The sequence below is a fragment of the Typopeltis vanoorti genome, chromosome 18, assembly GCF_054136105.1.
Source record: "Typopeltis vanoorti isolate ZY-2024b chromosome 18, IOZ_Tvanoo_1.0, whole genome shotgun sequence".
Classification (NCBI taxonomy): Eukaryota; Metazoa; Arthropoda; class Arachnida; order Uropygi; family Thelyphonidae; genus Typopeltis; species Typopeltis vanoorti.
In genome coordinates, this window is record NC_143566.1 from 74,687,020 (window position 1) to 74,710,108 (window position 23,089).

Sequence of the window (23,089 nt, forward strand, 5' to 3'; positions counted from 1 at the left end):
GTAGCCAGTTTTCCATGTGTCTTCTTATTTTCATTGCCTTTGTCTTTTTACTGTTGATTTTCATGTTAGCAATAAACAGAAAATAAAATAAAACAAATTTTGTATCCAAATTTGTTACATTAGTTATTCAATTTAGTTAAATTAAAAAATGTTGCAGACTTGTACTGAATTTATTTAACAGTATTAACAGATTAGCATCTCCACTTTTGATATAAGGTTTAATACCACTCCTTCATAGTTCATAATCTGAACTATATAATCAATAACAGTGGAGTTAATGTGCATCCTTGTCTTACAACTGATTTTACTTCAACTAAATTTATTATTATGATTTTACTTCCGTTCTGTCTGCTGACTTAAAGAGTATGTATTGCTCTGTATAATTATTATTATGGACACCTCCATGTAATCTGTAGACTCATTAATGTCACATTAATACCATATAATTGTGTTTTAAACAGCTTTTCTCTTAGCACTGTGTCATATTGCCTTTTTAGATCTACAAAACGAAAACCTACAAACTGATATTCTGTTAATCATTATTTGGCCCGAAATCATCTTGTTCTTTTCCAAGTTTCTCTTCCACAATTTTTTTATTCTCTTGTCAAGTATGCTTGCATATATATACCTTACCTGAATACTCAGTAGGGAAATTCCTCTGTAATTCTCACATTCAGTTTTATACTTTAATACTGATACTTTAGTTCAATACTTGAGTATATTGATGTGTACTCTTGACTGCAGCCTTCTTGAATATCTTCTATATTGTTTTTTCATTTCCTATTTCAAAGTAGACATCTCCAGACATCTAGAATATCTTCCATTTTTATGTCACCTTTTTCCATTTCTAGGTTTTCTTCAATAGCCTCTAGGACATTTTGCTACCTTCCTGATATTTCTCTTTTGTCTCCTTACCAAAGTCTTTTGGTAAGGAGACAACCCCCCCCCCCCCCCCAAGAACATATGCTATCTTGCTTACCAGGAACTTTCAATATGGTTTCTTCTTTTCCAAGACTGCCTCTATAATTTCCTGAGTCCACCATGCAGTTTTGATTTTTCCATCCTTAAAAAAAACTTCACCCCCATCTGGTTCAGGACTGACAAAGATAGTAATGTGTTTAGGAGGCTTCATGATCAGCTATCGCATAATCTTGCTGCCAGATCATGCCTGGAGAGAAGCTGTGTAATGGTATTCTAGGGACATCTGTTGAGGCTATGGTATAGTACAGACACTGGATACTCTCTGTATGGACAGCATGTCTAGCAGTTTATCTCCTCCAACAATATATATCCCCTTCTGTTTCTCTTCAAACATAAATAAGTATGGTGTCACTATAGGTAAAATGAAAAACAAATCAACCTCAAAAAATTAAAAAAACTCAAACCATCTCAATTTTTTTTTTTTTTTTTCAAATTCTCTTCATCAACGTTTGTGATATAAACAACCTACATGGTATACACAATCACCTCCAGACATCTAAACAGAATCCACCACAATAACTACAGCCTATCTTACATCAACGAGGATAGTTGTTAAGATATTTAAATACCTTAACATGAATATGTTTATGGGAGTTATTATTATTAGTTTAAGTAATTAAAAATGAAATAAAAGATGTATAAAAATGTTATGTTGATAAAATATTTAATCAAATGATATTTTACTGTAAGGAAAATATAACAGCAGTGCATGTAGTTTTGCTATTAGTAGTTATAGATGGACATGGATTTGCTAAAGGAAGGTTATGTTTTAGTAATCTACTTACTTATTACATTAAAGTGACAGTTTCATTGGACAAAGGAGATGGATACACAGTAGTATACTTAGATTTTGCAATGGCTTTTGATAGATTACTGCACAATAAGTTGATAGTCCAACTAGAGTGGATGAGGTTGGATATTAGACTAGTGCATTGGATTGGAGATTGGCTATCTGAGAGAGATATCAGCAAGTTGTGTATAGGGGGAGCAATATCCCAGTAGAAAAAAGTCACTAGTGGCATGCCTTAAGGCCTGTTTTAGGGCCATTGCTATTTATCTTGTATGTTAATGATATTGGGGAAGATTTGGATGGGGATATACAGTGGTTGATTGGATTTTAACGGTATAGATGTGAACACAGATTGATAAGAAAATAGCTATTTATTAACTTAAATGCTAATATTTCGCTGGTATTATATCCGGCATCTTCAGAACATACAAACAAAGTTTGTTACAGTAGTGAGACAACCCAATCTGGTGTAACAGTGGGATTAGTATGAGTAATTGTAGCGTGCAACACAAAGACTAAATACCAGCGAAATATTAGCATTTAAGTTAATACTCATACTAGTCCCACTGTTACACCGGATTGCAGTTGTCTCACTACTGTAACAAACTTTGTTTGTATGTTCTGAAGATGCTGGATATAATACCAGCAAAATATTAGCATTTAAGTTAATAAATAGTTATTTTCTTATCAATCTGTGTCCGCACCTATACCGTTAAAATCCAATCAATATGTGTGACGAACACATAAGCCTTTCCACACGATTAAGGGATATACAGTTGTTTGCAGATGATGCAAAGTTGGGATGAATTATTAGGAGTGGAGGAGATGTTCTGGCCTTACAAAAAGACTTGAATAGACCAAGTGAGGCACAGGAATGGGGGATGCCAGTTCAATGTTGCAAAATGTAAGTTTTTAAAATTTGGAAAACAAAGATGGGATGTAGAATTTACTCTTGGTGGGAATACATTGTTGGAGGCAGAAGAAGTAAAAGATCTTGCAGTAATAATGGATAAGGATCTAGAATGTAGAGGATATATTGCCAAAATTGTAAGGACAACACAACGAATTCTGTCAATGATGCAGAGGACACTGATTTGTAGAAGTATGAAGATTCTGGTTCCAAAGCATATGGCTCTGATTAGGCCACATATGGACTACTATGCAGAGATTTGGTCACCTGGTTTTCAAATGGAAGAAGATATGTTGGAAAAGATCCAGAGGCGATTGACTAAGGAAGTTTCTGATCTCTGGAATGATGAATATGAAGAAAGGTTGAGCTGATGCAGTTTGCAGAGTCCAGTGGATAGGAGGAAGAGGGATGATATCATAGAGATACAAGTTGGTAAGGGGTTGTTATGGGATCAATGTTGAAGAGGTTTTTCATAAAATGATGGGAGATCCAGAAAGAACAAGAGGTCATCCCTGGAAGCTGTATAAGGAGGGTGTGAGCAAAGGCAGGAGAAGCAGAGTTTTTTTTAATGAAGAGTTGTGACCACCAACCTGGAATGCATCGCCTGAGAATGTGTGGTGTCTGAAGAGAATTTGAATGTTTAAGGCAAAGTATGATGAAATGTGTGTATGACAAATGGACCTCCTAGATGAATCTTTAACTCCATGGGAGTCTTAGGATAATAATAATAGTTAACTGGTGAGGCCATTAAGTCTAACCACACCTCATGGCTATGTCATAAGTGGAAACAGCTTATCATTTATCAGTACATTGTCAAGATGTGTATACCTTTCTACATCATTGGAATTAAAATACATGTTATCTGTATATTATCTGTACTGTTGTACAGATAATAGGAACAACTGTCATACTGCTGTTCACAGTCCATATTGAAGCCCACAACACTTGCAAAACCACCATTTCGTTAGCAAAGCTAAGTCTGACTTTGTAAGGACTAAATGTAGAAAACCTACTGCTTATGCCAATGTCATTCATGCCTTCTGGTCCCTTGCAAAAATTGTTGGGCTCAACTTTTATCTGTCTGTGCTTCCACCTCTTTCTCATCCAAATGGTAGTATTGCAACATCACCTAAAGATAAAGTTGACCTCCAGGCATCATTGTTCTCATCCAACTCTTGCATAGATGATCAAGACAAATCACATCTTTCTATACCCAGGAACACTGCATCACATATCTTCTGTGTCATACCACCAAAAAGAAATCAGAAGAATTTTGAACAACCTGGAAACCAAAAAGGCTTCTGGATCCTAATGAAATCAGTCTCACCAGTTGTGCATTAAGGGATTCTCAAAATATTGCCATCTTATGGTCTGTCTTCCTCCCTTTATAATTGGTTGCCAATTTTCTCCCTGGTTGTTGTTCACTATATAATGATGTAAAGTGTTCTTTCTTCAGATTTTCCTATTAATTCAGGTATTCCTCAGGGCTCTGTTATTTCACCCATTTCTTGTATACATAAATGACCTGTTCTCACTGATCTCAAACTGTATTCACAGTTTTGCTGATGACAATATGACATTCCTTGAAGTGCTCAAACTTCAAAATCATATACAATAAGTACTCTAAACCTAATCTTCACACCATCCTTCAATAATAACTTAGTCACCTTCAATGCTTCTAAAACACAGTTTTATCTTTTTTCTTGCACAAATGACTCTTCTTTCTCCCCTTACCTTGGCAGTGTTCAACTTAGCATCAAGACTAGATCTCTCTTTTCGTACTGACTCTTACTCCTAGCTTTTCTTGGCATAATTACATCACTTCTATAACATCCTCAGCTTTCAAAAACACTTGGCATCGTTTTTTTGCCCAAGCCTTTTCATCTGTCCAGTTATTACTTACTATGTAGAAATTCCAAATCCACCTAACCTTGAAATACTTCTCTTATATTTGGGGTGGTACACCTAAAACGTCTCTGAAAATTCTCAATGCTGTTTGGAAGAGAGCAGTTCAGTTGATTGACAACCCCTCTCTGAATGACTTTTTTAGCTGCTGTCTTGTAGATGATGTTTCTACACTGTATCTCTTCTATAGGTATTTCTATGGGTTTCGTTTAACAGACTGAGCATTCATTATACTCCCCATCTCTGTTAAACCTAGCACAAGCAACATCTTTTTATAATTGAACTACTGATTCACTGAATCTGCTACTCCAAGTCATCTTTCAGTCCATCTGCCTCAGTTCTGTAGGACAGCCTTCCTCCATGAAGTTTTTCCTTAAGATCTGCAACCTCCAGCTCTTCAAGAGGAATATCAGCAGATCACTCTGCTTTTAACTCTAGCCTACACACAGTATTTATTTGCTGTTGTTGTTTGTTGTTTATATGGTTCTTGTTTTCATACTGTTTCATTTTTTGTTGAATAATATGTTGTATATTTTAGTCTACAGCTCATCTCTGAAAGTTTGCTCAAACTAAATGGTGACCACTTCCTATTTCAAATCTCATCTATACGATTGTATTCTGAAATAGCATGAAGCTATTGCTATCAACAATAACACAGTCACTGCACCTTTGTCTTCCCTCCATGTGAATTTGTGCATATTGTTTTATTGGAACAATGGTATTATTAATGACTATCCCATTATTATTAGCTTTGCACTTTTTTTTTTCAAAATTTTCCCAAAACATTTTTATGTATTTAGTATTAATTTCTTACTCTGCTGTTTAGATTTCTAACAAGGACCAATTTTTTCTTCTTTTTTTCTTTGTCTAATGATGTGAAAAATTCCTGCATTTTTTCCTTTTTTCCCACTGTCTGTGGGACCATACACACAAATAAATTTCATTGTCAAATTCCCATTTTGATGTTTGCTGACATCACCTCTACTTGAAACTACCTACCTGCTAGCCATTCAAAAAGATTCTAATACTAGTTGCTTCTTCCTTTCCCTGATGATTATTGTGTGAATATAATATTTTGTATTTGTTATTCAGAACACTACACTTGTGCTTGTATTCTTTATTTTGATAACACCAATTATGTTGATAGTACTTCTGTAATACTTCTGCTCATTCTACTTCTTTTCCATTAATACTTCTCATGTTGATTGTGCTCCTCTTCATGGTTGAAATGAGGCACAATCAGAAGAATTTGAAGAGAGAGGGGCAGACAGAATGACATTCTTTCATTTTGTACCATCATTTTGTTTTAATTATGTTTTAGCACTGATGAATTATGAGTATTGATGATGAATCATGTTTTGATACTGATAAAATGTAAATAAAGTATATAAATATGAGAACATTATTCTACGGTTGGGTTCATTTCAGATTTGGTATTGTATCAGAAACTGACTGATTAGACTTTATTAAAAAAAAAAAAAAAACTTTAATAAGATTTTTTGTATCCTAGACAGAGTTGGAACTTGTTGCTTTGTCTTTTTTTGAGTCTTTCTGACTCAAGTACACATGCTATTATTTTTACTATTATTATTATTTTCTTGACCTCTATGGAGTCGCAAGACATCATGGGAGGACAATGCTAGTCAACACAAAGTCTATCATACCACTCCTTAAACTCATCCACTGTTTGCACTTTCACCACCCTCTCAGGCATTGCATTCTATGCTCTTACCACTCTCCATGCAAAAAAACTTACTTCATACCCTTTAATTTACTACTTCGTTTTGTAACCTCCAGGGATTACGGTTACAAAAAAATCTCCTCAGTGTTAATATGATAATAACCCTTCAACACCAAACTTTTCAGTCTGCATGCCCTCAGTCTATTCTCATAACCAATGTTGTACAGTCCTGATATCATTTTTGTTATCTGTCTCTGTACTTTCTCCAAAGTTACTTCATCCACTTCAAATCCCAGCATCTAATTATTTTAGCTGTACTATGGAGAGGCTTTCATATCATTATTTACATAAAATGATGAGCTTATTTTTAAACTTATTGAAATATACAATGGCTAAGTAGATTCAGATTAATCTGCATCTTCATATTCTTCATAATCTAGTTGCTTATAATATTTCATCTTTGATTACCAGATTACCTCAGACCAGTATGAATGCTCATCATAAATGTCCTCAACTTACTGGGTCCAAATATCAATGGGTACATTGATGTTTGGACCCAGATTAGGACTCACTTGTCATCATAATAGAAGCATTTAGAATAATAATTGAAACATTTAATATTTCACTGTTAGCAAGCAAAATATAAAAGATGTTAAGATAATCATACAGTTATAATCCTAATCAAACCGTAGGATAGTTTTTTTTTTTTTTTTTATGTAACTACTAACCACATAAAAGTTGTAAAATTTTGGTACATTTGTGCCAATAGTGGGCTAAGGATTATTATTTTTTCTTTTAAGGTTACACGGTGATCAGCATTCATATTGAAGAATTTATGGACACAAAACACACGTGTTGAAATGATTATTTTACTAATTATTAATAAAATAACAATTGACATTTCAACCCCTGTATCGAGGTCATCATCAGAAGGATACATGTGTATAGGAACCAAGCTACATGCCGTTGCACTCTATAAAGGTAAATTAAATCTATGCTGTTAACTAATCTTTTTCTTAGCCTGACCTCTAGTGATAAAAAAAAAAATCAATAAAATAAAATAAATGAAAACTACAATAAACTCTGCTAAAGTCCTCGTGTACTAAGATTCTTCTGGAATTGTACAGTTCATATTGTTGTACTACGATTTTCTTCTGGATTTGTACAAGTTGCTATTGAATGTTCTGGGGAAAAAAAAAATAATAAATAAAATAAAATAGTAAGTTCTTGTATTGAGATTTTTCTTTGTGGTTGCTATGAAGATTGCAGATGGGTCCTCCACATTCTTAGAATGGTTAGACCATCATTTTTATTCAAATTTCGATATGTTTGAGCATTTCACATGCTTCTTTGAATTTCCTCTTGAACCGAGTTTTGGTACAGTGTAGGGACTTGGTACCTTCCAATCAATTCTGTGGTATGTTTGGAGTGCGTGTTCAGAAAGGCCGGTTTTTCCAAAATGGAGGTATTTAATATGTCGTTTGTGTTCATCCTTCCTGGTTGGGATGGTTCACCCTGTTTCCCCTATTTATGGTATATTACATGTGCATTGTATTTTGTAAACCCCTGGGTGGGTTAGGTGTGGCAGAGGATCCTCGGCTGAACTGAGTAGGTGTCTTAATTTTTGTCGGGGGTTTAAAGGTGGTTTGATGTTGTATTTGTGTAGTGTTCTGCCTATTTTTTCGGAAATGCCTCTAACATGGTATGGCAATAGCATTCTTGAAATCTTTTTTTGATTTTAGTGGTATATCTGTGGAGGATCTTGTGAATGTTTTTTTTACTGTATCCATTTTTTATAAAGGTATGGTTGATGATCTCATATTCCTGGTTAAGACTTTGTTCATTTGAACAGATAGTTTGGGCTCTGTGCTTAGGGGTGCTTATGACCCCTAGTTTTTATGTTGGGTGGTGATAAGATCCTCTGCCACACCTTGCCCACCCAGGGGTTTGCAAAATTATAGCCAAAAAATTAGCAGCTACACTCAAGGAATTGGTAGGTCATTCCCCTTCCTATGTAAAAAATACACAACATTTCATAAACAAAATCAAAAACATTACACTCAATGACCAAGATCTATTAGTCAGCTTTGACATAACTTCCCTTTTCACTAATGTCCCAATCAATGATACTATCTTGCTCTTACAGAACATATTTCCACACGACGTCACGGTCCTCTTTGCCCACATACCCCGCTCCGGGTATTTCATGTGGCAAAATAATTTTTACCTTCAAAAAGAGGGTACAGCCATAAGCTTACCTCTTCCCCCCCCCCCCAATAGCTAACTTTTATATGGAAGACTTTGAGCAACGAGCTCTAGAGTCGTCGTGCCTAAAGCCCAAAATTTGGCTCAGATACATCGATGATATTTTTGCCATTTGGTCCCAAGCACTAAATACATTCCTTAGCCACCTGAACAAACAACACAAACGCATCCAATTCACCATTGAAATGGAAAAAAAAACAACTCTCTTCCATTCCTAGATGCACTCATCACACGTCTTCCCTCAGGCTGCCTCTCCTTCTCAGTCTAATTTTGAAAACCCCTGGGTGGGCAAGGTGTGGCAGAGGATCTTATCACCACCCAACATAAAAACTAGGGGTCATAAGTACCCTTAAGCACAGAGCCCAAACTATCTGTTCAAATGAAAACCAGGAATATGAGATCATCAACCATACCTTTATAAAAAATGGATACAGTAAAAAAAACATTCACAAGATCCTCCACAGATATACCACTAAAATCAAAAAAAGATTTCAAGAATGCTATTGCCATACCATGTTAGAGGCATTTCCGAAAAAATAGGCAGAACACTACACAAATACAACATCAAACTGCCTTTAAACCCCTGACAAAAATTAAGACACCTACTCAGTTCAGCCGAGGATCCTCTGCCACACCTAACCCACCCAGGGGTTTACAAAATACAATGCACATGTAATATACCATAAATAGGGGAAACAGGGCGAACCATCCCAATCAGGAAGGAGGAACACAAACGACATATTAAATACCTCCATTTTGGAAAAAACGGCCTTTCTGACCACGCCCTTCAAACACATCACAGAATTGATTGGAAAGGTACCAAGTCCCTACCCCGCACCGAAACCTGGTTCAAGAGGAAATTCAAAGAAGCATGTGAAATGCTCAAACATAATCCAAATTTGAATAAAAATGATCATCTAACCATTCCAAGAATGTGGAGGACCCATCTGCAATCTTCATAGCAACCACAAAGAAAAATCTCAATACAAGAAGACTTACTTAGTGAAGGTGTTTTTTTTTTCTTCGTCCCCCCCCCCCGAACATTCAATAGCAACCTGTGCAAATCCAGAAAAAAATCATAGTATAACAATATGAACTGTACAATTCCCGAAAAATCTTAGTACATGAGCACTTTAGCAGAGTTTATTGTAATTTTTGTTTATTTTATTTTATTTCATTATTATTATTATTTTTATTTATTTATTTTTTTCTCAGAACATTCAATAGTAACCTGTACAAATCCAGAAGAAAATCGTAGTACAATATTTACTGTTCAATTCCAGAAGAATCTTAGTACATGAGGACTTTAGCAGAGTTTATTGTAGTTTTCATTTATTTATTTTATTTTATTTTATAATTTTTTTTTTATCACTAGAGGTCAGGCTAAGAAAAAGATTAGTTAACGTAGATTTAATTTACCTTTATAGAGTGCAACAGCATGTAACTTGGTTCCTATACACATGTATCCTTCTGATAATGACCTCCATACAGGGGTCGAAATGTCAATTGTTATTTTATTAATAATTAATAAAATAATCATTTCAACATGTGTGTTTTGTGTCCCAAAATTCTTCGATATGTAAGGATTATTATTATTAAGTGTATGAGGGTGGTCTGAAAAGTTCTCGGCCTCGACCATAGATGGCAACACTCGGAAAGATTTTTTTTTTCTAAGTTGGCACATCTGTCATAAGCATCCATGTGAAATTGCAAGTGATTCTATCAAGTAGTTTGTTTTCTACAGCTGTCTGAAGCAAAAGTGTTGACTATATCCCTTGAAAGGGATAAAATTGAGTATCGTGCGGTTATAAAATTCTTTGTAAAAGAAGGTTTAATGCCAAAAGAAATTCATTTGAAGTTCATTAAAGTTTATGGGTACTGTTCTCCTTCATTTTCGACAATTAATAAATGATTAGAAGAAACACACGTATAAACCACAGTGAAAATTATTTAATTGTAAATATTTCATCCTAAGTACAATTAAATAATTTTCACTGTGGTTTATACGTGTGTTTCTTCTAATTATGAACGCACCACAGGTTTCGTTATTTAAAAAAAAAATTAAGAAATGGGTTTCCAAGTTTAAACGTGGCCACACCAGCCTTGAAGATGATCCATGTGAAGGATGTCCAAAAAGTGTAACAATACCAGAAATCATTGATCAACTGCACAATATGGCATTGGATGACTGGTGAGTCAAAGTGCATGAAATTGCTGAGACTATATGCATTTCAAAAGAATGGGTAGGATATATTTTGCAAGAAGAATTGCAAATGAAAAAGCTTTGCACAAGATGGGTGCCACACTTGCTCACAGTAGATCAAAAACGCACTCGCATGAAAATCGTCTGAACAGTGCTTGGAGCGTTTTAACAAGAATAAACTGATTTTTTGCATCGATTTATTACTATGGATGAGATTTGGATTCCCCATTACACACCAGAATTCAAACAGCAGTCAAAACAGTGGACAGAAGCCGGTTGTTCAGTGCCAAAGAAGACAAAGTCGGTTCCATCAGCAGGAAAGGTCATGGCATCGGTGTTTTGGAATGTTAAAGGCATTTTGTTTATTAATTATCTCACAAAGGGTAAAACAATAACCAGAGAATATTATTCCAATCTTTTAACCATACTAAATGAAAAAATTTGTGAGTAAAGACCTGGTTTGCAGAATAAAAAAATCATCTTTCATTAGGATAATGTACCTGCCCATAAAGGTGTTTTGGCAATAGGAAAATTAAGGGATCTGCACTATGCACTATGAATTGTTGGAACATCCACCCTATTCCCCAGATTTGGCTCACTCTGACTTCTGTCTCTTCCCAAAACTAAAACTCTACCTCGCTGGTCAGCATTTTTCTTTGAATCAAGAGGTGATTGCAACTGTAGAGGTGTATTTTGCAGATCTTACTGAGAACCACTACAGGGATGGGATAATGACACTGGAGCATCGCTGGAATAAATGTATTAGTCTTAAGGGAGATTATTTTGAAATTATAAATTTGTTTTTTAATTGGTTGGCCGAGAACTTTTCAGACCACCCTCATATATACATGTTGGCCAATAAGTCATGGCAGGTCTTAAAATAAAAGTTTTATATAACTAATAAGAAAAACTCCAAGTTCTATATTTCATTATAACAAAAAAACAATAAATAAATAAATAAGATATTGAATGTTCAAATCCCTTTGTGACTTATTGACCATCTTATGTATACTTTTTTATTTTTTTATTTTATTTATTTTTTATATAATCCAGAAACCATACTTCACAGACCTCTATTAAGCAGGGCATTAATGTCACACCTGATTATTAAATTCATATCCACCTAAAAAGTTGAAGAATTAATGTTATTAAGGATTCGTTGTAAATTTCAACATTTTAATTTTCAAGCAATTTGAAATTGAGTTGAAACTAGCAAAATGTTTAATGGTTATCCTTATTTAAATGTGCATACTTATGAAACAAAGTATTTACATATTTTGTAAAATTAGAGATAGTTTTTTTATATATAAGTATTTATGTAAATTAATAGGAATTAATTTCATTCTAGTTTGGTGGCTATACAGACTTCAAATTTCCTATGAGTGATTTGAGACAAATGATAGCACATTTGGACAAAACTAAAGTTACAGTCACAGCATATGTTGGGGAGCGTTATCTTAACAGGATTGAAAGTGGTTATGCCCAAGCCATCATATTCCGATCAAGTGTGCAGCTAAAGTTTTTAGGTTCTAGTCCACAAGTTTTCAAACCAGAAATGCCTTTTAAGGCATATGTAAGTTCTTTATTTCACTTCTTTTTTTTTATGATGAAATCATTAAGTTTTTTAAGATTTTAAAATAACCAGTAACATTAATTAGAGAAATTTATTATAGGGGGAAAAAGTAAACTTTTTTTTAAAAGAAAAATAAAAAAATAAGGAACCTGTGTAGCTCAGTGGAAGTACTGTGTGCATCTGTTGTACTAATCCGCCTGAAGAATGGTGACTTAAATTCATTTCTAGTTGCTGACTTTTTCATTGCATTGAGGAATTTTTCCTAAGCCTTTTTTTTTTTATCCAAGTTAGTCGATCTCTGGAATGAGCAGGCAGGTTTTTTCCTTCTGGAAATTTGGGTTTTTCTTCCCATAAACTCAAGAAAATTGATCCTAGAACCCATACTATTTCAGACAGAAAAATATAGTGTTAGAATTAGGGACCATGAGATGGCAGCACTTGTCAGCCACCTCTCTTCACCAGATGCCATGTATAATTAATGATAATCTTGAGCCAGGTATTGCTAATTGGCTACCGGTGGAGATTAAACTGCCCGTTAATCTCCAAAAGTTAGTTAGGGTTAAATGGCTTTACCTACTCCCTATAGGGAAATAAAAGGCATTAGCAAATTTTTTTATTCTTTTATAAAAAAGAAAAAATTTAAATATATTGATTTTTGATTATTTATAAAAAGTACATCACAGTCTTCTACATTGTTGATGGAGTATACTGTTGTGTTTTATACATATAAATTCTTTTAAAGCAAACATTAGTATAGTTTATCTAAAAAGTTAACAATAGTAGGCTTAGTATTCACACATGTGCCAGCAAAATTTGACTCCCTATTTCCCATGTCACTTCCAAAATTGTAATTGTGTAAACTGTTGAAAAACCAGTCAGTTCAATATAAAGGAAGAAGGTTGGTTCAGAATTTTGTAAGGCTTCAACTTCATTGTGAAATTACATGTCATAATTCACTTTAACTTTCTTTACTTTGTGATCAGTTTAGAACAATAAGAGCTGTCTCTTGCAAGAATATGATTTGTGGATTATTGAATACTCTTCAGTTTAGATACAGGTTAAATGTAAGTTTAGAGCAATAAAGACAACTGCAAATAGCTCTTGCAATAAAAGGATCAATGGATTATTGACTTGCTCAGGAAGAGAATTGCTTTGTCTAAGATTGAAGTTGGTAGTAAGAATATCTAAAGTTATTAGATATTCTGTATTTACTATGTTGCCTGTAGACTTGCTATGCTATCTTCTGTGCTAGCATTTGTCCTCTGCTATATAAATGTATGCAAAGGTTTTGATAAAGGTTGGTCGATTTGTAGAGCCTCTGCTACTAATGGCTCAGTTAAGTAAGTTTGAGCGCGGTTAGTAGTTGGAAGGGGACCAATCGTTCGATGCTGTTGGCACACTCTCCCTCAATGAGTCTTTGGACTCCCTGGAGGTGTCAAATAATAATAATAATAATAATATGTTTAATTAAAAAAAACATGAAGAATCTGATTTTGTTGTTTATGCTCTTAAAATATAGAATCTGATAGAAAAGATTACAAACACTTCATAAGTGGAAATATATGCAGAAGGACTCTTTTAAGAACTTGCTGAAACCATTATGAACTTGCCTTAACTTGATAATTTTTTTTAATTTTTACTTGCAGTCTCCTTCCATGATAAGTTGTGAACCTTACACATTATTAGTTCCTTCTAGCCTCCTAAACAAGATGGTGGCTTTACACTAGACAGTAAAACTCATCCATCAGCTGCATTTCATGCTTGTTTCTGCCTGTGCAGTTAGCCTAGTGGCTTTGCGCTTCATAACCATATGCCTGGGGAAGGAGTGTCCTAGGTTTGATTCCCGTCGACGACGTGAGGAGCTTAAGGATCTTCCTCAGCCATAGCCAAGTTAGCTGGTCTTGGGCATGGACAGCAAGGTTTTCTCCGCCAGTTTATCTGGGGTTTTTCATTCCACAAGCAGGCAAACTGGTCCCGTGAACACACATGGATTACAGTCAGGAATACTGACCCAGCCATAGGCCTGATTTGTCAGCCATGCTGGTTCCGAGCCCAGATAAAATTTGGGGGGATTGAGATGGTTCCGTACCTTCCCGTAAAGGGGACTCACAGCCGTTGTATCATCATATGAAACTAACTGACTAACATGCTCATTTCTAAAATTTGGGTGACTATTTTCCACAGTTAAGTATCAAACTATCGCTTAACCAAGAGCAACAGTCTTGGACAAATCAATTTTTCTTATGCCTTTTATACGTGCCATATTATTGCTTTGATGAGGGCAATGTTATCTACTTCTGATATACCATTAAGTTAACTTTGAATAAGCAATATCACATTTCCATATCTTACTGTATACATTAGGCATAGCTCAAGTAAATTAAGCAGGAATTTATTCATCTCTTTTGTCTGGCTTACTGGATGTGGATCCCATGAAAAATTCATGTTCATATTTCTACTCATACCATGAAAATTTAAGAAATTTAAAAATAATTCCATGGTCTAAGCTGCCAGCCAGGTAGAATGTGGTTCAGTTTATTATTGAGGTGAGCTATTATAATTATTTTTTAGTGTGTTGGCATAGATATAGAATGAGATTTATAACATATTTGTCATTACTATACTAACAGTTTAGTATAGTTATACTAACTATATTAAAATTTTTTAGATTGCTGTCTCTTTCCATGATGGTTCACCATTGCCAGCTTGGCGTTTGGCTAATCAAAAACTTGAAGTTCGCCCTCTGCTTAATTTCCGTGGGGGAGGAACACGGCGTCTTGACTTTCGTCATGAAGGGATGTCTCCAATGCACCTTGGTATCTGGGAAATTACTGTAGATCTTCTTTCTTTATTGGAAGGGAAGAGTGTATTAGAAGAAGTTTTTTCTCTAACTTTGGAGGTATTGTATTACTGTTTTATTCTATGATTGTTGGTGTGTAAGTGTGGTATGTGTTAGTATTATCTAATTAAGGAAAATAAAGATGTAATAATAGAATTCATTCCATTCCATGCATAAGATTTAAAAGGATGGTTCATGCAATGATAACTAATTCAATGACTTTTTTGTGAAACATGAAAAGTAAGTTGTTTTGGTTCTGAAAAACTGTTTCATATAATAGCTTTATTTTCTACAGCTATAGTCTGACATTTTAAATGTAAATATTTCCATGTTTTGTCATATAAAACTTTTATTAACTATAATTTGAAATGCAAGATATCTCTCCATTTCATCTCTCATCATCTCATCTTGAGTTTCCAGAAGAGAACACCCTTGTTGTCTCTCTAACATCTAACTCACTTTCTGTTGAAATTCTGTTATAAAGTTAAAAAAGCTTGTTAGACTCTATACCAAGACTCAGGAAAATAAATTAGGTGGGAGTTTGATAGAAGGGTGGTATCATTAAGCAGGAGTTGCAAAAAAAAGAAAAGATTGTGGAGGGAATATAAAGAAAAGGTGATCAGCAAACCAAACTCATGAACACTACTTGACATAGGCAAGAAGGGTGATCTTGTATGGTAAGGCCAAGGCTAATTATGAGAAGAAGAAGCTAGGTGATGAGGCCAAAGAAAAATCTAAAGTAATCTTTTGCTGTGTAGTGAGTATAAGGAAGAATGAGTGTGGAAAGATAACTTTAATGAGTGCTGATGATGGGGAAGTAACAGAAGCCAATGAAATAGTTGAATTGCTGAGTGATCATTTTGCAAGGATGTACCATCCAGGTGGCAATATTGTTTCAGTTCCAGAGGTGACAATGACTGATGTGAAAATACAGCTAGATGAGTTAGAGGTACCCAGAATATTGCAGAACTTGGATGCAAACATGACCATGGGATTTGATGGCATATCAGCCTATGTATTATGTAAAATGTAATTTTGTTGTAGTTCATGATAAAAGTACCTATTTTAGAAAGCTTAACGTCTACTTTGGGATCATTCTACATATAGATGCAGCTCCAGAAAACTGACTCAATTGCAGATCAACAAACTTAATAATTTGGACAAACTTCAAAGATACTATTACAAAGTTAAGAGTTCACCATGCTGGATCTCCCTGACTTTTTGGTCTTCCCTAGATTCATAAAGAAAATGTTTTCCTTAATGGTCAATTGTAATTATAGGTTGTCTGACCTGTAAACTCTCAAAACATTTGTGTAAGCTTCTATCCTCATTTACTGGAAATTCATCTTCCTTCATTAAAAATTCAAGAATAAAGTTTCAAGAATATCTTTACAGACACAAATATTTTAATTAGTTTTGATTTAGTCTTGCTCCTCACAAACATCCCTCTTGCTGATACATTAGAATTATTACATAATGATTTTTCCTGATATTGTAAAATTATCTGACTTTGTGATAAATGCAGGTTACTTTCATGTCCAAACAAGCTTTATAAACAGATCAAAGGAATTGCATTGGAGGCTCCTATTTCTAAGAAATTATTATATAGAATATTTTGTACAAAATATTCTTAATATTTTTTCTCCTATTATTACACTGATGATGCATTTGCTCTCTAGAACTCTCTTCATGGATTTCTAGAGAAAATTAATTCACCCTCCCATTTCTGGATGTTCTCATCTTGCAACCCCCTCCCTTATATAGAAAAATAACTCATACTGGAAAATATATTAATGCCACATCACGTCAACTCCCCTGTCAGAAATATGCATTATTAAAACACTTCGGTTCATCATGCACATAAACGATGTTCTGCTGGTTCTCTTTTAAATAAAGAACTGTTCTTTATCAGAGCTACATTCATCTCTAAAGGATATAACACTAAAATAATCAACAAAATAATAATTATGATTGTCATCCAAATTAAAAGAGGTTTATAGAATTTCCATTCACATGTAAACAGTTAATTGGAAAGAATTGCAAGATTTCTTCACCAAATGGACCTTCAGTCTTCTTTCCATCCAGTTCAGAAATTAAATTCCTTCCTAGACTCTCTGAAAGATAAATATCCTCCACTTTTTTTATCCTGGAGTTTGCAGAATCCTGTGCTCATGGGGCCTTTGTTATTGTAGGAAGCCAGGTTGTTCAGCTCAGATTCATCTCAAAGAACATCAATATTAATATCTTCTTCATAAGTCTGAATAAAACTGATATTGTACATAACAGTTATTTTTTACTTGAAAGACTATATAAAGAAAGTTGTGAAGCCCGTATAAATAGACCAAACTTCAACAAGAATGACTGTCTTAAAATCCAATTTTAGAAAATCATACTAAATTATACTCCTCATTCCTTTGTTTAATTAATTAATAATTATTATTTAAAATTTATTTCTTTGAAATTATAGATGAAGTTATCCTCCTGCAGTTAATAGCATATATTGTCACATACTTAAATTTCAAGCATTGTTCTGATTTATCTCTATTCATTTGTTTGCATTGACAATGGCTCTGAAACGTAGCTGAAAATTCTGTATGTAATACACAGATATTTTCTTATGTAAATGTTATTATTCCATAACTATTTTTAATTTTCATCCAAGTACAATCATTGCTGAATAATCCAAAAGAAGAATAAGAGATATTTGGATGCATTCATGATAATTGGTGCATTGCCTTTATCTGCCATAAGGATAATGATGCTCTTGTTTCTTCTTAAATTGTAGAGAGCTTTACTTTCTGAATTATTCATGTTGCTTTTTGGTACATAAGATAATGAAAGAAGAACAACAGCTTTGAACTAAACATCATTTGCAGTGTTCCATTGGAATAGAAAGAGATTTTTCTATGTTGTATAAAAGTCAAATTTTGGAATATAATTAGGAGCAGTGGCAAAATTAAAGCTTTTGTTATGTTGCTTTCTGTCTTGGTTAAATGATATTCCAAGATATTAATGATTATCTTCTTAAGTTCTAATTGTAAAGGTCAAAGAATTTTTTCTTTAATGGATTTCTACAGATGATGAAAGCTAGGTTATGTGAACAGTTTAGCATGTTGTCAATGTTATCCCATAAACAGCACTTATTTAATTATTATCCTAAGACCACCCATGGAGTCCCAGCCTCATCTATGAAGTCTTTTTTGTCATACACACAGTTCATCATACCTTGGCTTAAACACATTCAAATTTTCTGCAGATACCACACTCTCAGGCAATGCATTCTAGGTTGATGGTCACAACTCTCCATTCAAAAAAACATTCTCTCACTTCTTTGCTCACACCCTCGTTATACAGTTTCCAGAGATGACCTCTTGTTCTTTTTGGATCTCCCACCATTTCATGAAAAACTTCTGCAATGTTAATCCTATAATAACCCTTTACCAACTTGTATGTCTCTATGATATCACCCCTCTTCCTCCTAACCACTATCCACTAAATGGCGCCTCCTCAACCTTTCTTCATATTCAACATTTCATAGATCAGAACCTACCTTAGTTAATTGCCTCTGGACCCTTTCCAATATCTCTTCATCTGTTTGAAAACCAGATGACCAAATCTGTGCACAGTGGTCCACGTGTGACCTAATCAGAGCCTTATACTATGCAACCAGAATCTCCTTACTTCTACAAGTTAGTGTCCGCTGTATCATTGCAGAATTCACTGTGTTGTCCTTTCAAGGACAACACAGCGAATCATCAACTTCATGTTTCCACTATATCCTCTAAATTTTATATCCTTAAATACTATTACTGTAAGATCTCATATTTCTTCCACCTCCAACAATATATCCCCACCAAGAGTAAATTCTACATCCCATATTTGTTTTTCAAATTTAAAACCTTCCATTTTGCAACATTGAACCGGCATCCCCACCCCATGCCCATTCACTCAGTCTATTCAAGTCTTCTTGTAAAGCCAGAACATCTCCTTTACTCCTAATAGTTCATCCCAACTTTGCATCATCTGCAAACAACTGTATATCTCTATTCAAATTTTCCCTCAAACACTCCTTTACCACTTCCCATACATTATCAACATCCAGCCCTTGCAGTTTTACATGCCATGGCACTGATCCAAGCACTCCTAAGCTTGTCATACTTACCAGCCCTGTTCCACATATATCCTGTCTTAACTGAAAATTCAACACTTTTAGCCACCTCTCAGGTTAAGACCATATGATCACCCTCACCAATTGATGGCAATGTGGTCATATTTGTTATAGACAAATTATCAGATACAATTACTAGATCAAGCACTCTCAAACCTCTAGTATATTCCATTACATGCTGTCTCAGGTAATTATCCCTTAGTAACTGCATAAAATCCATTTCCTTCCTTCCATGCATCCTCTCCTCCTTCCAATCTATGTTTCTATAGTTGAAATCCCCCATAATGATTACCTGTCCTCCATTCATTGAGTCTATTTGTTGATACATATTATCTCCATCATCTTTTTCATCTCCTCTATCGTAGCATCCAAACTGTATATTTTGTTCTGCTGGCCTCAATCTCACACCAGATAACCTCAGATATGCTATTTTCACTGGCCTGCAGTTGAACTTCTACTCTCTTTGCAGTTCATCAGCTATCATCAATAACATCCCTGCCCCATTCTTTTCTCTCTATCCTCCCTGAACACACTATACCCTTCACATTCTATCCCAATATCATCTTCTGTTAGTGATGTCTCACTGATGCCAATAATCTTTGGCCAGGATGAGCCAACCAATGTAAAAATTCCTCCTTATTGTTCCAAATGCTGCTACTGCCATTAGCATACATAAAGTGCAAAAGCCCCTTAGGCCTACCACTATTTTGATGCTTTATACTAACTAACCCATTCTGGTTTATTACCAGTGGTACTAACTTAGGCATATTATACACATTCTGACACTCAATTGCCTCACTGATGTCTGCATATCCACTCAACAGCTTCTTTCCCCACCACCAAAAAAAAGCTGCACTTTCACTTCATTCAAATCCATTCAGATGTAAACCATCCTTCTTGTATAAGTCCTTTTTGCCCATCAAATTCACTCCATACCACTTCTCCTGCTTAACATGTCATATGACACTGGGGTATGCCTGTAATTGTGCAAACACCTCCTGTTTTTTAGATTTCATTTTTGTTTTGTTTTGTTTTTTAAATAGATAATGCAAGTAATTTTTTATTATCTTTAATTCAAGTGGATTAAGTAAAACAGCAATACATTACAAATTATTGGCTGAAACTATCATTCTCTTTTCTATGGTAACTTCAATTCAAGCTTTCATTTATATTTTATATAAGGAAACATCTTTATACATTTCTTTTTTAAAGGCTAGATATACAGATGAAACTGGAGAAAGAGCCAGAGCAGAACTGTTGGTCTATTCTTCATACTCTCCATCTCATCATCAACTTCATGTTTCCACAAGCACAAGGGATCCTAAGGTATATTATAAATAGTTATAAAAAAATTATAACTATTTATAACAGTTTTGTTGATTCCTCATTTATGCTATAAAGATATCACATCATATATGATTTATTTCATCTTATCAAATGATAAATCACTTATAGGCATTTAACAATTATGAGTTACAAATAATAATAACTTATATAAATAAAGCTAAAAATATTTGGCTGTAGCATAAATTAAATTACATATTTATTTTTAGATATCTTCCTTTAAGAAATAAATTGCAGATTTCAGTGTTAATACTCTATCATTAATATACTATTTATAGCTTATAAAAGACCCTAAGTTTAATAAATCTGTCATATGAATATTATTTAATACTTTGATATTTGTTAATGTTTGGGTCAAGACCAATACAGTCAACTCCTGCTAGAGTAGACAGTAAATAGTAGAAATAGCACTTGTAGAAATCAAATCAATAGGATATGATAATGAATGAATATGTTCTTATGGGAAGCTTCTTTTAGAGATTTTTTTCCTTTTGTTCAATAATACTAAACAAAAGGACAAAATCTGTCTCTTCAAAGATGAATTCCTTCATGTTTGTGTGTCTTCAATGAATTCCTTTTAGCATTCCTGCTAAAAGGAATTCATTGAGGCTTTGGTTGTGCATTTTGGTAGTTTGTTATATGGGAGTGAGCAATTTTTCTGTAGTGAGAGTTGACTGTATAATGAGAGTAACCGTATAGTCCTGACTTGGAGGATGAATAGGCATGGGGAAGTATCAAAACAGGAATGAAGTTATGTGGAATTATAATGCAGGTGACTGTCACAGACTAAGAAACCAGCTTGCAGCATGGAATTGATGAAAGAATTTAAAGGAAAAGAGGGGGAATTGTTAGTACATGGAAGGTACTTAAGAAAAAAATTGTTGAGAGCAACGACGGATTGTATACTTCGAGTGAAGAAGATAAAGCAATTTGAAGTCAGATGAATCACAAAAGGAATAAAAGAGCAATTGCAGAAGAAAAAGAGATTATGGAAGGAACATAAAGAGAAAGGTAGAGTTCTGTTGCATGAGGGATATAAGGTTCAAGCTAGGAAAGTGATTAGTATTGTAAGAAGAGAAAAATTAGAATATGAAAGGAGGCTGACATGGCAATCCAAGGAGAATCCCAATCAGCAGCTATTGAGATTTTGGAGAAATTGGTAAGAGCTCATTAAAAGAATTGAGCAGATGAGGGTAATATTATTTATGCAGGCCAGCATGGATTTGTTAAAGAGTGCACTTGTTTTTTAATAATCTGGTTACTTTTTGCAATAGAGTAACAAGAGCAGGATGGAGATTAGATGGAGATTGTGCTGGCATGCACTGTTATTTTTTGAATTATTCCAAGGTATTTGACAGGATGCCACATGAAAGTTGATTTTTAAGTTGCATTATATGGGTTTGGATATCAGGTTAGTGGACTGCATGGGCAATTGGCTCTCTGATAGATATCCAGTAGCTATATATGAGGGGAATAGTATCAGTGTGTAGCAAAATTGCAAGTGGAGTTCCACAGGGTTCAGTCCTGGGACCACTGCTGCTCAATCCTTATGTCAATGATATTGTCACAGGACAGGGAGATGTTCAGTTTTTTACATATGATGTGAAGCTTGGGAGAGTTATTAGTAATAGTGCTGTGTTTTGGTTCTTCAAGAGGATTTGAATAAGCTGGAAGGGTAGGCAAAGGTATGGGGTTGTCAGTTTAATGCAAGTAAATGTAAGGTTTAAAAATTTGGGATACAGAAGGGATGCTTCATACTCACTTGGTGGAAGAAGTGGAGGAAGCAAGGAATCTTGGGGTGATTGTGGATAGAGATTTAAAGTTCTGGGGACATATTGGAAAGCTTGTGAAGCCATCTCAGATAATTGTAGCAATGTTGAGGAGAACATTAACCACAAGAGATAAAATTGTGCTTGTCCCATTGTATAAAGCTTTGATCAGACCACATCTAGATTTCTGTGCTCGGATCTAGTCACCAGGATTTGAAGAGGATGAAGTAACCTTGGCAAGGATATAGAGACAGACAACAAAAATGATGTCAAAACTATACAACATTGCTTATGAGGATAGACCTAGAGCATGTGGACCGCGTAGTTTGGTGGGTAGAAGACAAGGTGCGGGGGATATGATCGAGACATGTAAGCTGTTGAAGGGTTATTATCGTATTAACACTGAGGAGATTTTTCATAAAGTTGAACAAGGGAAAGGAACAATGACAAGAGGCCATCCCTGGAAGTTGCAAAAGAAAGTAGTGAATAAAAGGGTAAGAAGTAAGTTTTTTGCATGGAGAGTGCATTGGCTGAGAAGGTGGTGAATATGCAGACTGTTGATGAGCTTAAGGAGTGGAAGGATAGTTTTTGTGTTCACTATTGTTGACCTCCCATGATGAATCTTGTGACTCCATGGGGGTCTCAGGAAAATTATAATAAT

The 23,089-nt window shown here is 34.6% G+C and overlaps 1 protein-coding gene across 1 annotated transcript in view; it reads left to right on the forward strand.

Annotated features, from left to right (window-relative positions):
• The window catches only part of LOC150096810 (CD109 antigen-like), a 325,733-nt gene that overhangs the window by 104,262 nt on the left and 198,382 nt on the right, over positions 1 to 23,089 (forward strand). Inside the window, exons 9-11 of the mRNA XM_090408083.1 lie at positions 12,084 to 12,308; positions 14,977 to 15,207; positions 20,528 to 20,641. Coding sequence (XP_090264209.1) covers positions 12,084 to 12,308; positions 14,977 to 15,207; positions 20,528 to 20,641 — 570 coding nt within the window. The remainder of the gene's footprint in view (positions 1 to 12,083; positions 12,309 to 14,976; positions 15,208 to 20,527; positions 20,642 to 23,089) is intronic.